The sequence below is a fragment of the Arvicanthis niloticus genome, chromosome 16 (assembly GCF_011762505.2).
Source record: "Arvicanthis niloticus isolate mArvNil1 chromosome 16, mArvNil1.pat.X, whole genome shotgun sequence".
Taxonomy (NCBI): Eukaryota; Metazoa; Chordata; class Mammalia; order Rodentia; family Muridae; genus Arvicanthis; species Arvicanthis niloticus.
Window position 1 is genome coordinate 27,665,815 of NC_047673.1, and position 12,483 is coordinate 27,678,297.

Genomic DNA, 12,483 nt, shown 5'->3' on the forward strand with positions numbered 1-12,483 from the left:
CATGCCTTTCTGTTCCTAATTCTAGAAGTTGTTGATGAGTCTAGGGTTTTGTTTTGTTGTTGGTGGGGGGGGGGGGGGTTGCTCACATTTCACAAGCCTTCCCAGTAAGCTCCATGTCAAAGAAAACAAAATAACAGAAATATCAGCAAAGTCCATGGATACATGAGACATAGCTCATTTTACCCTGTACTCCTTACTAGGAAACCCTGTATTAAAGCAATCTTCTAGCTGGACATCATGATACACACCTTTACTCTCACTCAGCATTTGGAAGACAGAAGCAAGTAGATCTCTGTGAGTTAAAGCCAGCCTGATCTACATAGTAAGTTCTAGGACATCCAAGACTACACAGAAAGACTTTGTCTCAAAAATTGAAAAAATAAAACAAATGACTCTTCTGATAAGTTCTTTTCAGTGGCAAAATCTTTTACAAAACGAATTATTTGATTGAACACATTTTTTTTAAATTAGCCTTTTGAGATAACAAACTTTACCAAACTACCAAAATAAGGTGATCTTATGGAAGTTGACTACCATTCATGATAGTATATACATATAATATACTATTTATACTTTCCTGAACCAGACAAGAGGTTGCTAGGTCTCCTCAGATGGGAACTGTATGTTTGCATAGTGGAAAGACACAGGCCTGCATGCCATAACCTTGGGAATGGTCAGGAACAATGGAAGATGATGGCCATGGGAACCTCCCTTATGCTGTCTTACTTCTCTGTACTTGAGACTGTTAGGTACCTTTTGTTGTAAGTATTAGTCTGTGCAGGCTGCTATAACAAAAACATCACAGACTCCTGTGTTTTAAACAATAGACTTTTATTTCTTCCCTCAAAGAACCAGCATGCCAGCTCCTTGGGAGGGTTTGCAGATGGCTGCTGCCTCCATCCCTTTTTGCTGATTCCCCATATGACAGAGGTAGAGGTTGAGGATCAGCCTCTTCTTATGATGACAGTAATCCAGTCATGCAGGACCACATCTGAGCCTAGTGATTTTCCAAAGGTCTCACTTTCTGGCTTTCTGTGGACATAGTCTTCGTTGAAGTGACACAGATACATCAAAGGGTTCATTTTGACCTAAGCGACACCACACTAAGCTCTGAATCTTTAGTGGGAAAGGCATTTTTATTTAGTCACTTTTCTAAAGAACTAGAAATCAAAGAGAGTTTGGGAGAAAGATGGTCTTTGCTCTCATAAACACAAAGCTGCCTATGTTGGTTTTAGAGTCCACAAACTCCTATCTCAGTGCCACTCAGCTACTGTGATGGGGAGTGTGGTGTTGACTCCTTACCTGCTTTTGAGAGATGCTCCATGTTCCTGTGTTCTCAGCTTAAAGGTCCCACCTTTTCCTCAAAGAAAATGGAGAATGCTACACTCTCACTTGTGTCTGTTCCAAAGCTTATGTTAGAATTTGTCTCAGTGCTCCTGAATGTATGTAGCCTGTTATGGAAGTGGATTCATTATCACAAGGAAAGTCGCTAAACCAGAGAGTTCGGGAGAGATCGGCATAACTTTTTCCAAGAAGAAGTGAACCCCCAGATAGTACAGTCTAGTACAGTCAGGTGTCTGACAGGAGCACAGGAAGGCTTACTTATTACATTTGTGAGTCAGAGGCAACTTGCCACTGAAAAAAGCCCACCCAACATAGCTGATAACTCATGGATAAGTGTCACGGTGTTTGGGCAGCTTCACCAAGAGTCTCCTCTCCCCCAGCAACTGCTTACTCTTTGTATAGTCTCAGTGAGCAGCTCCTAAGTCTTGTGAATTTTGTGAGCTTCCAGTCTTCCAGTCTCACACTGCACCTCCCTGAAGTTTTCAATTCAGAGGAAATAGCTGCATAAGTGAGCTTGGCAGGGTGTCCCCTAAGCCCCCATGCCTCACTCAGTTCTCTTTATCCTGTGTGTCCTAAGCTGTATCAGGAGGAAGCCAGAAGCCCCTCACCTACGGAATTAGGATCATCTGGAAACATGACCGAATAGATTTCTATTGTTCATACTTTACCTAGTCTTTGGCATTCTGTTACCATGGCAGAAATGTACTAACACACCTCATTACTATCTTTTAATTAAAAAGGTCTTGAGAGACATGGTGGTACATACCTATAATCTCAGCTCTGTGCAGGCTGAGGCAAGAGAATCATGAGTTTGAGGTCAACCTGGAGGACACAAAGAGGTGTTGACTGAAAATAAATTAACCAAACAAAAATATCCTTTTAAGTTCCCCAACATACTTTTAGGAACTATAGCTATGAGGTAACATGGTAAAGTCATTTTCAGTTATATTTCACATGTAGAGTAACATGAGAAGTTTCAGAAATCATGCTTACATTCATATGCGTTTATTCCCACTTTGAACTGCGTATTTGGGCATTTCTTGCTTGTCCTGACATGAAGACATATCTTTTCTTCACTTCTTTATTTTCTTGCTTGTTGGAGTCTTTTAATAACAGAGAGACAGCTGTCATACTCGGCTATACACCTGTCAGGCTTCCCTGGCTGCATCCCTGGCAGATTCCTAGAAGGAGCACTTTTTGCCCTTAGAGCGATTTGGCAAACAATCTAAAATCTAAAATAATCTAGCAATGTAGACTTGGTGTAAGTCAACTCCTCCTCACCAGGCTCTCCAATACCCATCCCTCAGGGAACATCGGGCAATACCCAGTGACATTTTGGGGGAATCCAAAGTGGACAGGTATATGTGATAGGTGGCTCCCCCACAACAGGTCTCATCAAGACCCGAATGTGTTTTAAAGTCTGCTTTCTGCCAAACCCCTAAGTTCTGAGTGCTTAGCTAGACCTACGCACTTGGAAAGTTGGAGAACAGAAAGTCATAAAGTATACGATCTGACAGGGTGTTAAAGGAAATCTGCTGTTGCCATTTGGTCCTGTAATCCAAAAAATGGATTCAAGTTATTTTTTTTAGCCTATCCACCGGCAAATTTCTCTCAGTACGTATTTGGAGTGTATTTGTGGACTACATATATGGAATACTATTTTTGCATTTGAGTTGTGAGTGTGATTCACAAACGAAAATGTTCCTTTACTTTTTAAATTTTCAGCATAGTTTCTCAGCGGTGATGACATTTCGGATAAATCTCACCATAGTGACGCTCACGATGCCTCCTAACAGAACATGTATATGGGTGTGTGTGTATATATAACATGTATATGTGTGTGTGTGTGTGTATAGCACATTTGACATGTGTGAGGAAATCTTCCACCGTAAGCTTCTTTTTCCTCCAAAACATTTGGCTTGGGGCTGGAGAGATGGCTCAGCTGTTAAGATCACTCGCTACTCTTGTGGAGGACCGGGGTTCGGTTCCACAACCCAGGTTGGGTGGGTCACAACGGCCTAGTGCAATTCCAGAGGATCCCACACCCTCTTTAGCCTCCATAGGCATCAGCAAACATGTACCATTTGCTCACACCGGTCATAGGCATAAATAAAAATTTTAAAACACTTGCTTTAAAAGTTTGTTACCCAAAGAGAAGAGTGTGCAGGCTAAGAGTCAAGGCAGGGATTGGAAGGATGAGGCAGAAAGACACTGTCACTTTGACTTTGCAGACCTGTAAACACAGGATGGCCCTACACAGAGGCTGGAGAGAAAATGTTCCACTTGCACATCAGGGTTTTCTTCTGAGGCACAGAGAGGTTGGCCCTGCCACCACAAGCTAAGGCTCACATCAGTAGATATGGCACCTGTTAAAGAATATCTGCAAGACACTTGAATTGTCAGGGTCGGGGAGACCCATGAGGGCCCCCCCACCTATTCAGAAGAGAAGGAGAGAGGGAGGGGGAAGGGTTGTGCAAGGGGGTGACTGAAAGGGGGGAGTAGTGTAAAATAAATAAGTAAAAAAAATAAATAAAGAATATCTGCAAAACAAAACAAAAAATAGTTTGTTACCTACTACCTGTTAAGTACACATTTAAAACACAAGAGTCACTTTTCTGCATAAAATTATAATTAAAAATGAATTGTTTTGTACTTATCAATAAATGAAGACATTGTTTCCCATACAACACCCTTTAAAGCCCAGTAGAGTCCTGGAACGTTGAAGACCTATTAGTCTATTACAAAGAGATATTTATTGCATGTTAACAATCCTGTTTTAATGTGTTTCCCCTGTCCTCTCTTTGGGCTTTATAAGATCAGTGCAGTGAATTGTCATGATCCACAGAAACTGTGTTCCAGAGAGTCTTGTGGACACTGCACGGCAGCTCACAACTGTCTGTGACTCTGGTTCCAAGGGGTCCACGCATGCAGGCGAAACACCAACCCATGCACAAATAAAACAGCCGATAGATATGATAGATTGAAAATAATGCAAATTGTATTCTTGAGTGACCTCCCTCCGAAAACTTTTTATATATAGATCAGACTTTTAATGTAGATCAGACTTCCCTTTAGTTCTTTGATGCATACCTGTGGCAGGTGAACCTCAGAGCACACTAGTTTAAAATCCTCACTAACAGCTAAATGATGTGAGCACCAAGAGGATGGGTTCAGCTCCTGTCTGCCAGCGCTGCCCACATCAGAGCCCGGGTTATTCAGCTTTGCTTGGAGCCAGTCTCCTCCCTGATCTGGGTAGAGGCCCCTGTTCCAAAACAGAGCTTCCTCATGGCACAGTGCTGTAGGACTTATAAACGAGGACTTTCTATATATTTGTTTGGTGAGAATACACCTAATAAGACAGGGGGTACAGTTCAGAGGTAGAGTGTCTGCTATCATGCTCAGTCCCCTGGGTTTGTTACTTACCTAGCGTGACATAATCATTGCTACTAATAAAATGCACCCACAATAAATAAAATGCACACATACACATAGCGGATGCAAAGATGGATTTTATTCAGGAAACATTCGAATCTCCCTTTGACTTTTCAGGGACTAAAAGTAAAACAGTAACACATTTCTTTTTAAACACACACAATTTTTGTATTTCTAATTATCATTAGGAAGGGCTAAGTTCATGTTTGAACCTGTGGCCTCTCTTTGCATCATCTAACTAAAAAAATATGTAATATTTAACCTTTTTCTATATCTTCTTTTATTAATATCACTCACACCAATGGTTCCTGGTGTTCATCCTTTGCTTCTATAGAAATAAGTTATTCAGTAGAACAATGAGTTATTTCCTGGACTCTAGCAGAGAACACTGCCTCACTTAATGTCCCTTTCACATTTCAGTAATTCACATTGGTTATCCTTGTGATAGCCAGTTTTCAAATCCCATAGGCTTTGGGGCTGAAGAGAGCTTGTTCATTATATATAGGGTCTTGTTTTTTTTGTTTTTTTTTTTTTTTTTTAATTAGAATGGGGGGAACTTAAAATCTCGCAGAATTTGCTCAAGTTAAAAACTGTGTGTCTCTAAAAGCCAGACCCATATTGTTTTCCCAGTTTATTGTGATAAGGCTCGCTGTAGGCCAGAATTTCATAACCAGTGTGTATGTGTTTATGCATATGATATACACACAATGACATCTATATTTTTTTCTTTTTTAGTCATACATCATTTTTCTACAAAAGAAAGAAGAATTAGAGCAATAAAGGAAATGGCGAGGGTCTTAGCTCCCGGAGGCCAGCTGATGATTTATGTTTGGGCAATGGAGCAGAAGAACCGGCACTTTGAGAAACAGGACGTGCTTGTGCCGTGGAACAGGGCACTCTGTTCCCGGCTGCTGTCAGAATCCCACCAGTCCTGGGGTCATCAGGGTGAGCATCCCACGAACCAAGGCTACCAGGGCCCTGGTTCTGCGTGTGGCTGCGCAGTGTGCTTTAAGGGCAGATGTGATTCCAAGCGGTCCCACAGTATGGACTACGGGCCTGCGGTGGCCAGAACCTGCTGCGAAGCTATTTCAAAGGGAGGAGAGAAAGAGAATGGACTATATAGCAATTTTGGAAAATCCTTTCGCTCCTGGTTTTTCTCTAGGTCTTTGGATGAATCAGCCCTGAGGAAGCAAATTGAAAGAGTCAGGCCCATGAAAATCCCAGAGGGCTGGGCCAATAACACCGTGTCCCACCAGCCTTCCAGACACCCCAGCTTAGATTTACATGCTCAGGAGCCATTTTCAATAAAAGGACCGAACTTTGATGAGGTGTTCGTAGACACATCTTCTCAAAGACACTTAGGCTGGCTGGGAGCACCCGGCACTTCAGACAACTTCAGTGGACACAAGGAAAGAGAAAGCAGGAGAAAGGAGGGGGGCAGTTTTCTGGACATCACTGATACCGGAAACAGTGTGGCTGCAAGTAACAGTAGAGATCCTTCTGCCAGAAAAATATTAAGGAGGGTTTCTGCATTCGACTCCATGGATTCCAACTCAGAAGACTCAAGCTTTGTGGAAGGGCAAAAGGAGGGCCCGGATTCTAAAGCCTTCATGCGTTACTACCACGTATTTCGGGAAGGTGAGCTGTCCAGCCTGTTGCAGGAAAGTGTGTCTGAGCTGCAGGTTCTGAGCTCGGGCAATGACCACGGTAACTGGTGCATCATCGCAGAGAAAAGGAGGAGCTGGGATTAACTACATCGCTCAAGGCAGAGGCTACAGTGGTGGCCCATCCTCTGTTCAGTGGGGCTGGTGTGGGTACCAGAATCCGCATCAAATCCAGGTACGAGTTGGTACTTGAGCACTTTGATGTCATCCTCCAAACTGTTGAGTAAGCACGAAGTCTGGCACTTACTGCATCCGCTACAGGATCTGCCTGCTGACGGATCTGAGGAGCAATAGTATAGGCTTGATCTTATTCCTTCCAGAGAAGAAATTATTATAATATGTGTATGTTGAGCATCAGTATTTTGGTTTTTAAATATTCTACTGTTAAATATATTCTTTAAAAGCAGTATTTATTTTTTAAATAAATTATGTTGGTTCTCAGGTAGTTACTTAGATCTCCGTGGAAGGAACAGTGACACCTGTTCTGTTGCTGGGAGTGTGTTTAAGGCTTGCTGTGGGGGTGTCTTGTTTCCAGACTTTGTCTCTGAACTACATCAGGCCTTCTATTATCTCCCAGACTCTCTAAATCGCATTCGAGCATCTTTTGGGATGATCAACAGTAATGATACTGCCTTCAGTGTTGCTCTGAAGCTTCTTAACGGCGCTGCTAGCAGAGGGTTAGTGTTAGAGCAGGCGGCGTGCAGAATCAGCATACATCCACAGCACCACAGAGAGAAGAAAAAAAATAAATGAAAACAGTTAGCGTGCGGAGAGCGTCACATGGATAGGAGACGCTATGTCCTCTGGTGACATTTGCCCCAAAGGTATTAGGAGAATAAATAGCCAACTGAAGTTGTGCCAAAATTATCCAGTTTCCAGCTAGGAAATGCTCACCTGAGTTATCTGAGAGTCTAATTGGAGCGGTTTTACTTTGGCTATGAGAACAGATCCGAAAAGCTTCATGTATTTAGCCGTAGTGGACACATAGCTGGGATTTGCTGTTGCATGGCATGGCATTTATTCCCTTGGAAGTGACCACATTAGATCATTAGATCAATGATCCAGACCGAATCAAAGCTTAGTCACAGACTGAATTTCTGTTACTCTGTGGTGCAGTGATTAGACTGGTCATTGTAAAATACATATGTGACTTTTTCCATTTTTAAGACTTAACCATGACTCTGATTAATTCCATGCTGTGGATCCCAAGGAACAACCATGATGGAACCAGAGACTGAACTCAGAAGAAACAAAAATAAGTTGGTCAAGGACTGTAGTTCCAGATAATTCGTTAACAAGCAGAAAATCAAATAGTCATTGTACTTTCTGGACCAAATATAATGATGGAGATTAGATTAAAGTCCAATCTTCATTTTTTTTCTCCCATTACAAAATTAACAAAAATTAATCATGTATTTATTTGGTGTTTATCCTCTTCAGAGATTTTCCTGGAGCTTAACAAAAAAAAATGAAGCTACTTTTGAAGACACAGTCAAAGGTGCTTTGAAAACCCAAAATGTATCTTGTAAACTATCAGATAGCTCCTGAGGTTCTTCAAGTTAAATTCCCATCTCCTCATCCCTGTGGTGGAAGTGGTTTGTGTGCCTTGTACTTTTTGGTGCACATTTTGTACAGAGGGACTTGAAAATACACATAGGGGTGAAGTATAAGTTACAATTCACTGTACTTTCCACTTTTTCAAGTGAAGATATTAAACTGCCTGTACAGTAGCTTCCTGGGAGAAACAGCGACTCTGAACTAGCAGTGATGACCTATTTATTATGGTTTCCCCCTTCTCTGAGGTCTATGGCACTATCGTTTGGCTTTGTTGCTGGACATCTGAGCCTGACATCCACCCTGAATGAAATGTGCTCCTTAAGGCTTGTTATATGGAACTCAGTCCATTAGGCTGTGCCAGTCAGTATGCTTTACCAGCTAATATGTATAAACAAGCTCGTAAAATAAACACACACCCCATTTTTTTATTCAAATCCCTTTGGAATGGTTTATTGGGAGGCAGGGAGATTTTCATACAGCATTGACAGAGCTGTGAACACTAATAACTGCAGCCTTGCTAAGTGCAAGAATTCTACACATCCAGATGTTGTGTTGTATATTCAGCAAAGTTTGTGGCTGGTAACCTCTCTTCGAGGGACCCTTGTGAAAAACACCCCTACATTCAATTTTTGCCTTTTGAGGATAAAAAGCCATTGGAAACTAGTGTAAATATCTTGATCATTTGCCTGTCTATAGGACTGTCCTCAGAAGGAAACCCAAGTCATAAATGCATACAAACGGAGACATGGTGTGTCCACCAGACTTCATCAGACTTCACTGATCTGTTGAAAGTGATCTGAAAACCGTCTCCACCATTGAGACAAAATGATATTTTTCTAGTTCCTTCCTGGCATCAACACAGAGTCCCACTGTCTGATGGAGGAGAAAGTTCAGGGAAGTTATTAGATAGTTGTGAGAAGTTGGACTAGTGGTATCTCCCTAGCTTGTTGTGGGGAGCTTTGTGGAAACAGACAAATGATTTGGGGGGGAAGTGCATTGACATAAACAAAAGATGCAATCAAAATAATATTTTACTGGGAGGTAAGTGATTGATGAGCTTCTCCAGGTTATTAGGTTTTGGTGTGTATGGGGAGGGGGGGCACTTGTTGGTTGGTTGGTTGGTTTGTTGACAGAGTGATGAAAACTGACCAGAGTACTGCAGTAACTACAGGCCAGCTATGCACACACATTGACTGTCATGCGGATTTGATCCTTCCCTCTTACCTTGCATTCCCATACTGTCTGTCCCTGATCTTTACCTAACCATCCTGATTCTAGAGGCCAGAGATTCCTATGTGTTCAACTAACTTTCATTTGACTCAGAAAAAAAAAAAAAATGACGGTAATCCAGATAGGAAATGATCCGAATGTAAATCAGGAATTCAAAAGTAAAAAAGGAATTCAAATTGAATACTCTTGGCCACTGAACAAATGAACACTAGCGGATCTTTCAAATACATGGGCTCCCAGGAGAGCAGAAAATAGGACCCTAGTTGTACTCATTATGGGAGCGAATGCCTTAAAAATAGGGTGCGAGGGGCCAGGGGGTGTCTTAATGACTTCAGAGGGCCTGCTGTTTCTGCAGAGGACCTGAAATTGACTTCTAGCACCCACATGAGGCAGCCCACAATGCCTCTTCAGGACTTCCACAGTACCTGCACTTGCATGTGCACAGACCCACACACACATACACACACACACCAAAAATAAATAATTTTTAAAACCAGGCTATGAAGATCCAGCTTGATTTAGGAAATTGGAGTGATTATTCACTACTCTGAAGAACAAAGCAAGCCAAGTCTCACTTTCCCTGATGGAAAAAAAGGGGTGGGGTAATAATAGCAGCTAACTAATATGTATCATTTTATTTGTAGTTCCCAATAGCTGTCTCAAATAAATGTAATTCCTAATTCACAGATAAGAAAATCTAAGGCAGAAAAAGAAAATAATAATAATAATGTGCTAAGTTACCAGAATCTACACACGCGGTAGATCACACATTTAGTCAGAGGCAGAGCTAAGATTCAGTGCTAGATGGTCTGGATCCAGTCTGGGTTCATAACCACGGTTCCCTGCATGCCCACCTGCTGGGTCCCAGGCTCTATGCTAAGCAGGCAACTAAGCATGCAAGGTTAAGTGTGATTGTCCCCTGGACAAACGCAGTAAGCATGTTAAGAAAAAAAAAAAAAAAAAAAAAAAAAAAAAAAAACCTCCGCATCTTTCTCCCCTTTACATTTTCTTTTCAGTTTTTCAAATGTATTTGTCTGTGTGTCTGTATCTTTGTGGGGGTCAGAAGGCAACTTGCAAAAGTTGGCTCATTCCTTTAAGATCTTCATGGTCCCTGACCCCTCTTGCTAGCTTTGTTGTTTGTTGGTTGGTTGGTTGGTTGGTTGGTTGGTTTTCTAAATCTATCTCTATTTGACTTGAAGAAGAAAGAATTCTTGATCACAGAGCTCTTTAATCACTTTCTACAACTCTCAAACACACACACACACACAAACCAAAAAAAAAAAAAAAAAAAAAAAAAAAAACAGATCTCTATTTCCCTGTTTTATTAGTGAAGAACTTGGGGGCTAATGCAGGTATTCCATTTTCTTTTTCAGAGCTGTGCAGTGTTCCCAGATGCAAACGATAAAAACCCAGGCCATATCTGGGGTGTTGGATTGCACATAATATTAAGACATAATGACCAAAAATTCAAGTGTCCTGCTGGAACACGCTTTGTATTTGCTGTATGCCTATAGTCACATGGCATTGTTAGTTTTGTAAAGCACAGTATTCAAATCTCGCTCCTGGGGTGGGGGTCAGAGGCAAGGATCACAGTGATGCTAATTAACATGGAGGACATCTGTCTGACTCACTTAGATTTCATTTAACTGAGGTTACCCTGGGCCGATTGGCAGTTTCTAGTGCAAGTGCTCGGTAGATCTATTTCAGAAAAGAATGTGTCCTGCAGGGTAAGATATGAACTCATTTGGAAGGCATGCAGGCCCCTAGTAAGCCAACTCAAGTTATGTTTCAGACTCATTTCCTACAGTTGCACCTGTTTTCTGTTCTGCAGTCGGCTATTTTAAACAATGATTTCATTAAAATTACATAATAACAGGTAATTATCCCATCCCTTGAAGGGATCTGATATATTCAGACTTGAAATGCTGTAATTATAAGCTTTCCTCAAAGACAGATGCACCAGCAGGCTCATTCCATCAATAGACGCAGGAATGATAACTCACTCATCTGGCAAAAGACAGTCCCTGGGATTATAAGAGGTTCAGAAGCCCCACTAGATTTTTCAAGTCCTCTGGTCCCATCCTTGGGTCAGAAACCAGTACTCTGATTTGACTCAGTGGACTCCATCCTCACACCCTCAGTTATATACAAAGCTGGGGTAAGAACTTTTAAAAAACTCTTATCAACCAAGGCCTGAAGTCAAAGCACAAATAGCACTTGGCAGGATAAGAGCAGAAACCTAAGAGAATAATCAAACAGAAAATTCAGGCTATGAAGTGGACAATGTTTTGTTTTGTTTTGTTTTGTTTTGTTTTGTTTTGTTTGAAACAGGGCCTCATGTATCCTGAACTTGCTATGTACTTGAGGATAACCTTAACTTCTGATCCTCCCAGTTTATATGGGACAGAAGATCCAATGCAGGGCCTGATGCACACTAGGCAAGAACTCTGCCCACTGAGTCATCTCCAGCTGTGATCTGTATAGTGCATTACTTACCCTGAGACCCACAGTATAGTGGAGTAGGAGTGTTTCATTGAAGTGTTACCCTACAGTTTGTCCCTCCTTCTATGGATTATAAATAGACAATGGATCCCTTTATGCTTGCTACCTAATCTGGCTAGTCTGATGGACTGGCTAATCTGATGGCTAATCGGATACCCAATTTGGCAAATACATGGTTTGTCTTTCTTTCAAGTAAAGCTGGGAAAAATAAAGCTGCCTCTAGTTGAGTTAAGTGTTAATTCAACCACATGAAAACATCTGATTTTTCTCCACACTGCTTAGTGATTTGTCTAAGGCTCCTATCTCATGGGGAAAAGTGAGTGCCTTAATTTCTGTTTTATTGCTGTGAAGAGACACCATGACCATGGCAACTCTTGTAAAGGTAAACGTTTTATTAGGGCTGACTTACTGTTTCAGAGGTCCATTATCGTCATAGCAGGAAGCATGGCAGCATGCAGATGGGCATGGTGCTGGAGGAGCCAAGAGTTCTACATCCTGGTCTGCAGAAGGAGACTGGCTTTCACAGACAGCTAGGAGGAGGCTCTGATTCCACACTGGACATAGCTTGAGCTTATATTTGAGACCTCAAAGCCAGCCTCCACAGTGATACACTTCCTTTAATAAGGATACACCTACTCCAAGAAGGCCTCACCTTCTAATAGTACCATTCCCTATGGGCCAAACATTCAAAGATGTGAATCTACAGGGATCAAACCTATTCCAATCCAGTCATAGCAATTTCTCTATAGCAAGT

General features: G+C 41.7%; 1 protein-coding gene across 3 annotated transcripts in view; it reads left to right on the forward strand.

Moving 5' to 3' along the window:
• The window catches only part of Trmt9b (tRNA methyltransferase 9B (putative)), a 57,509-nt gene extending 45,342 nt beyond the window's left edge, over nt 1-12,167 (forward strand). For all 3 annotated transcript variants that reach the window (XM_076914033.1, XM_034519821.2, XM_076914034.1), the window contains one exon: nt 5,512-12,167. In XM_076914033.1, the coding sequence (XP_076770148.1) occupies nt 5,512-6,527 (1,016 nt within the window). In that variant the 3' untranslated portion in view covers nt 6,528-12,167. The remainder of the gene's footprint in view (nt 1-5,511) is intronic.
• The last annotated feature ends 316 nt before the right edge of the window (nt 12,168-12,483 follow it).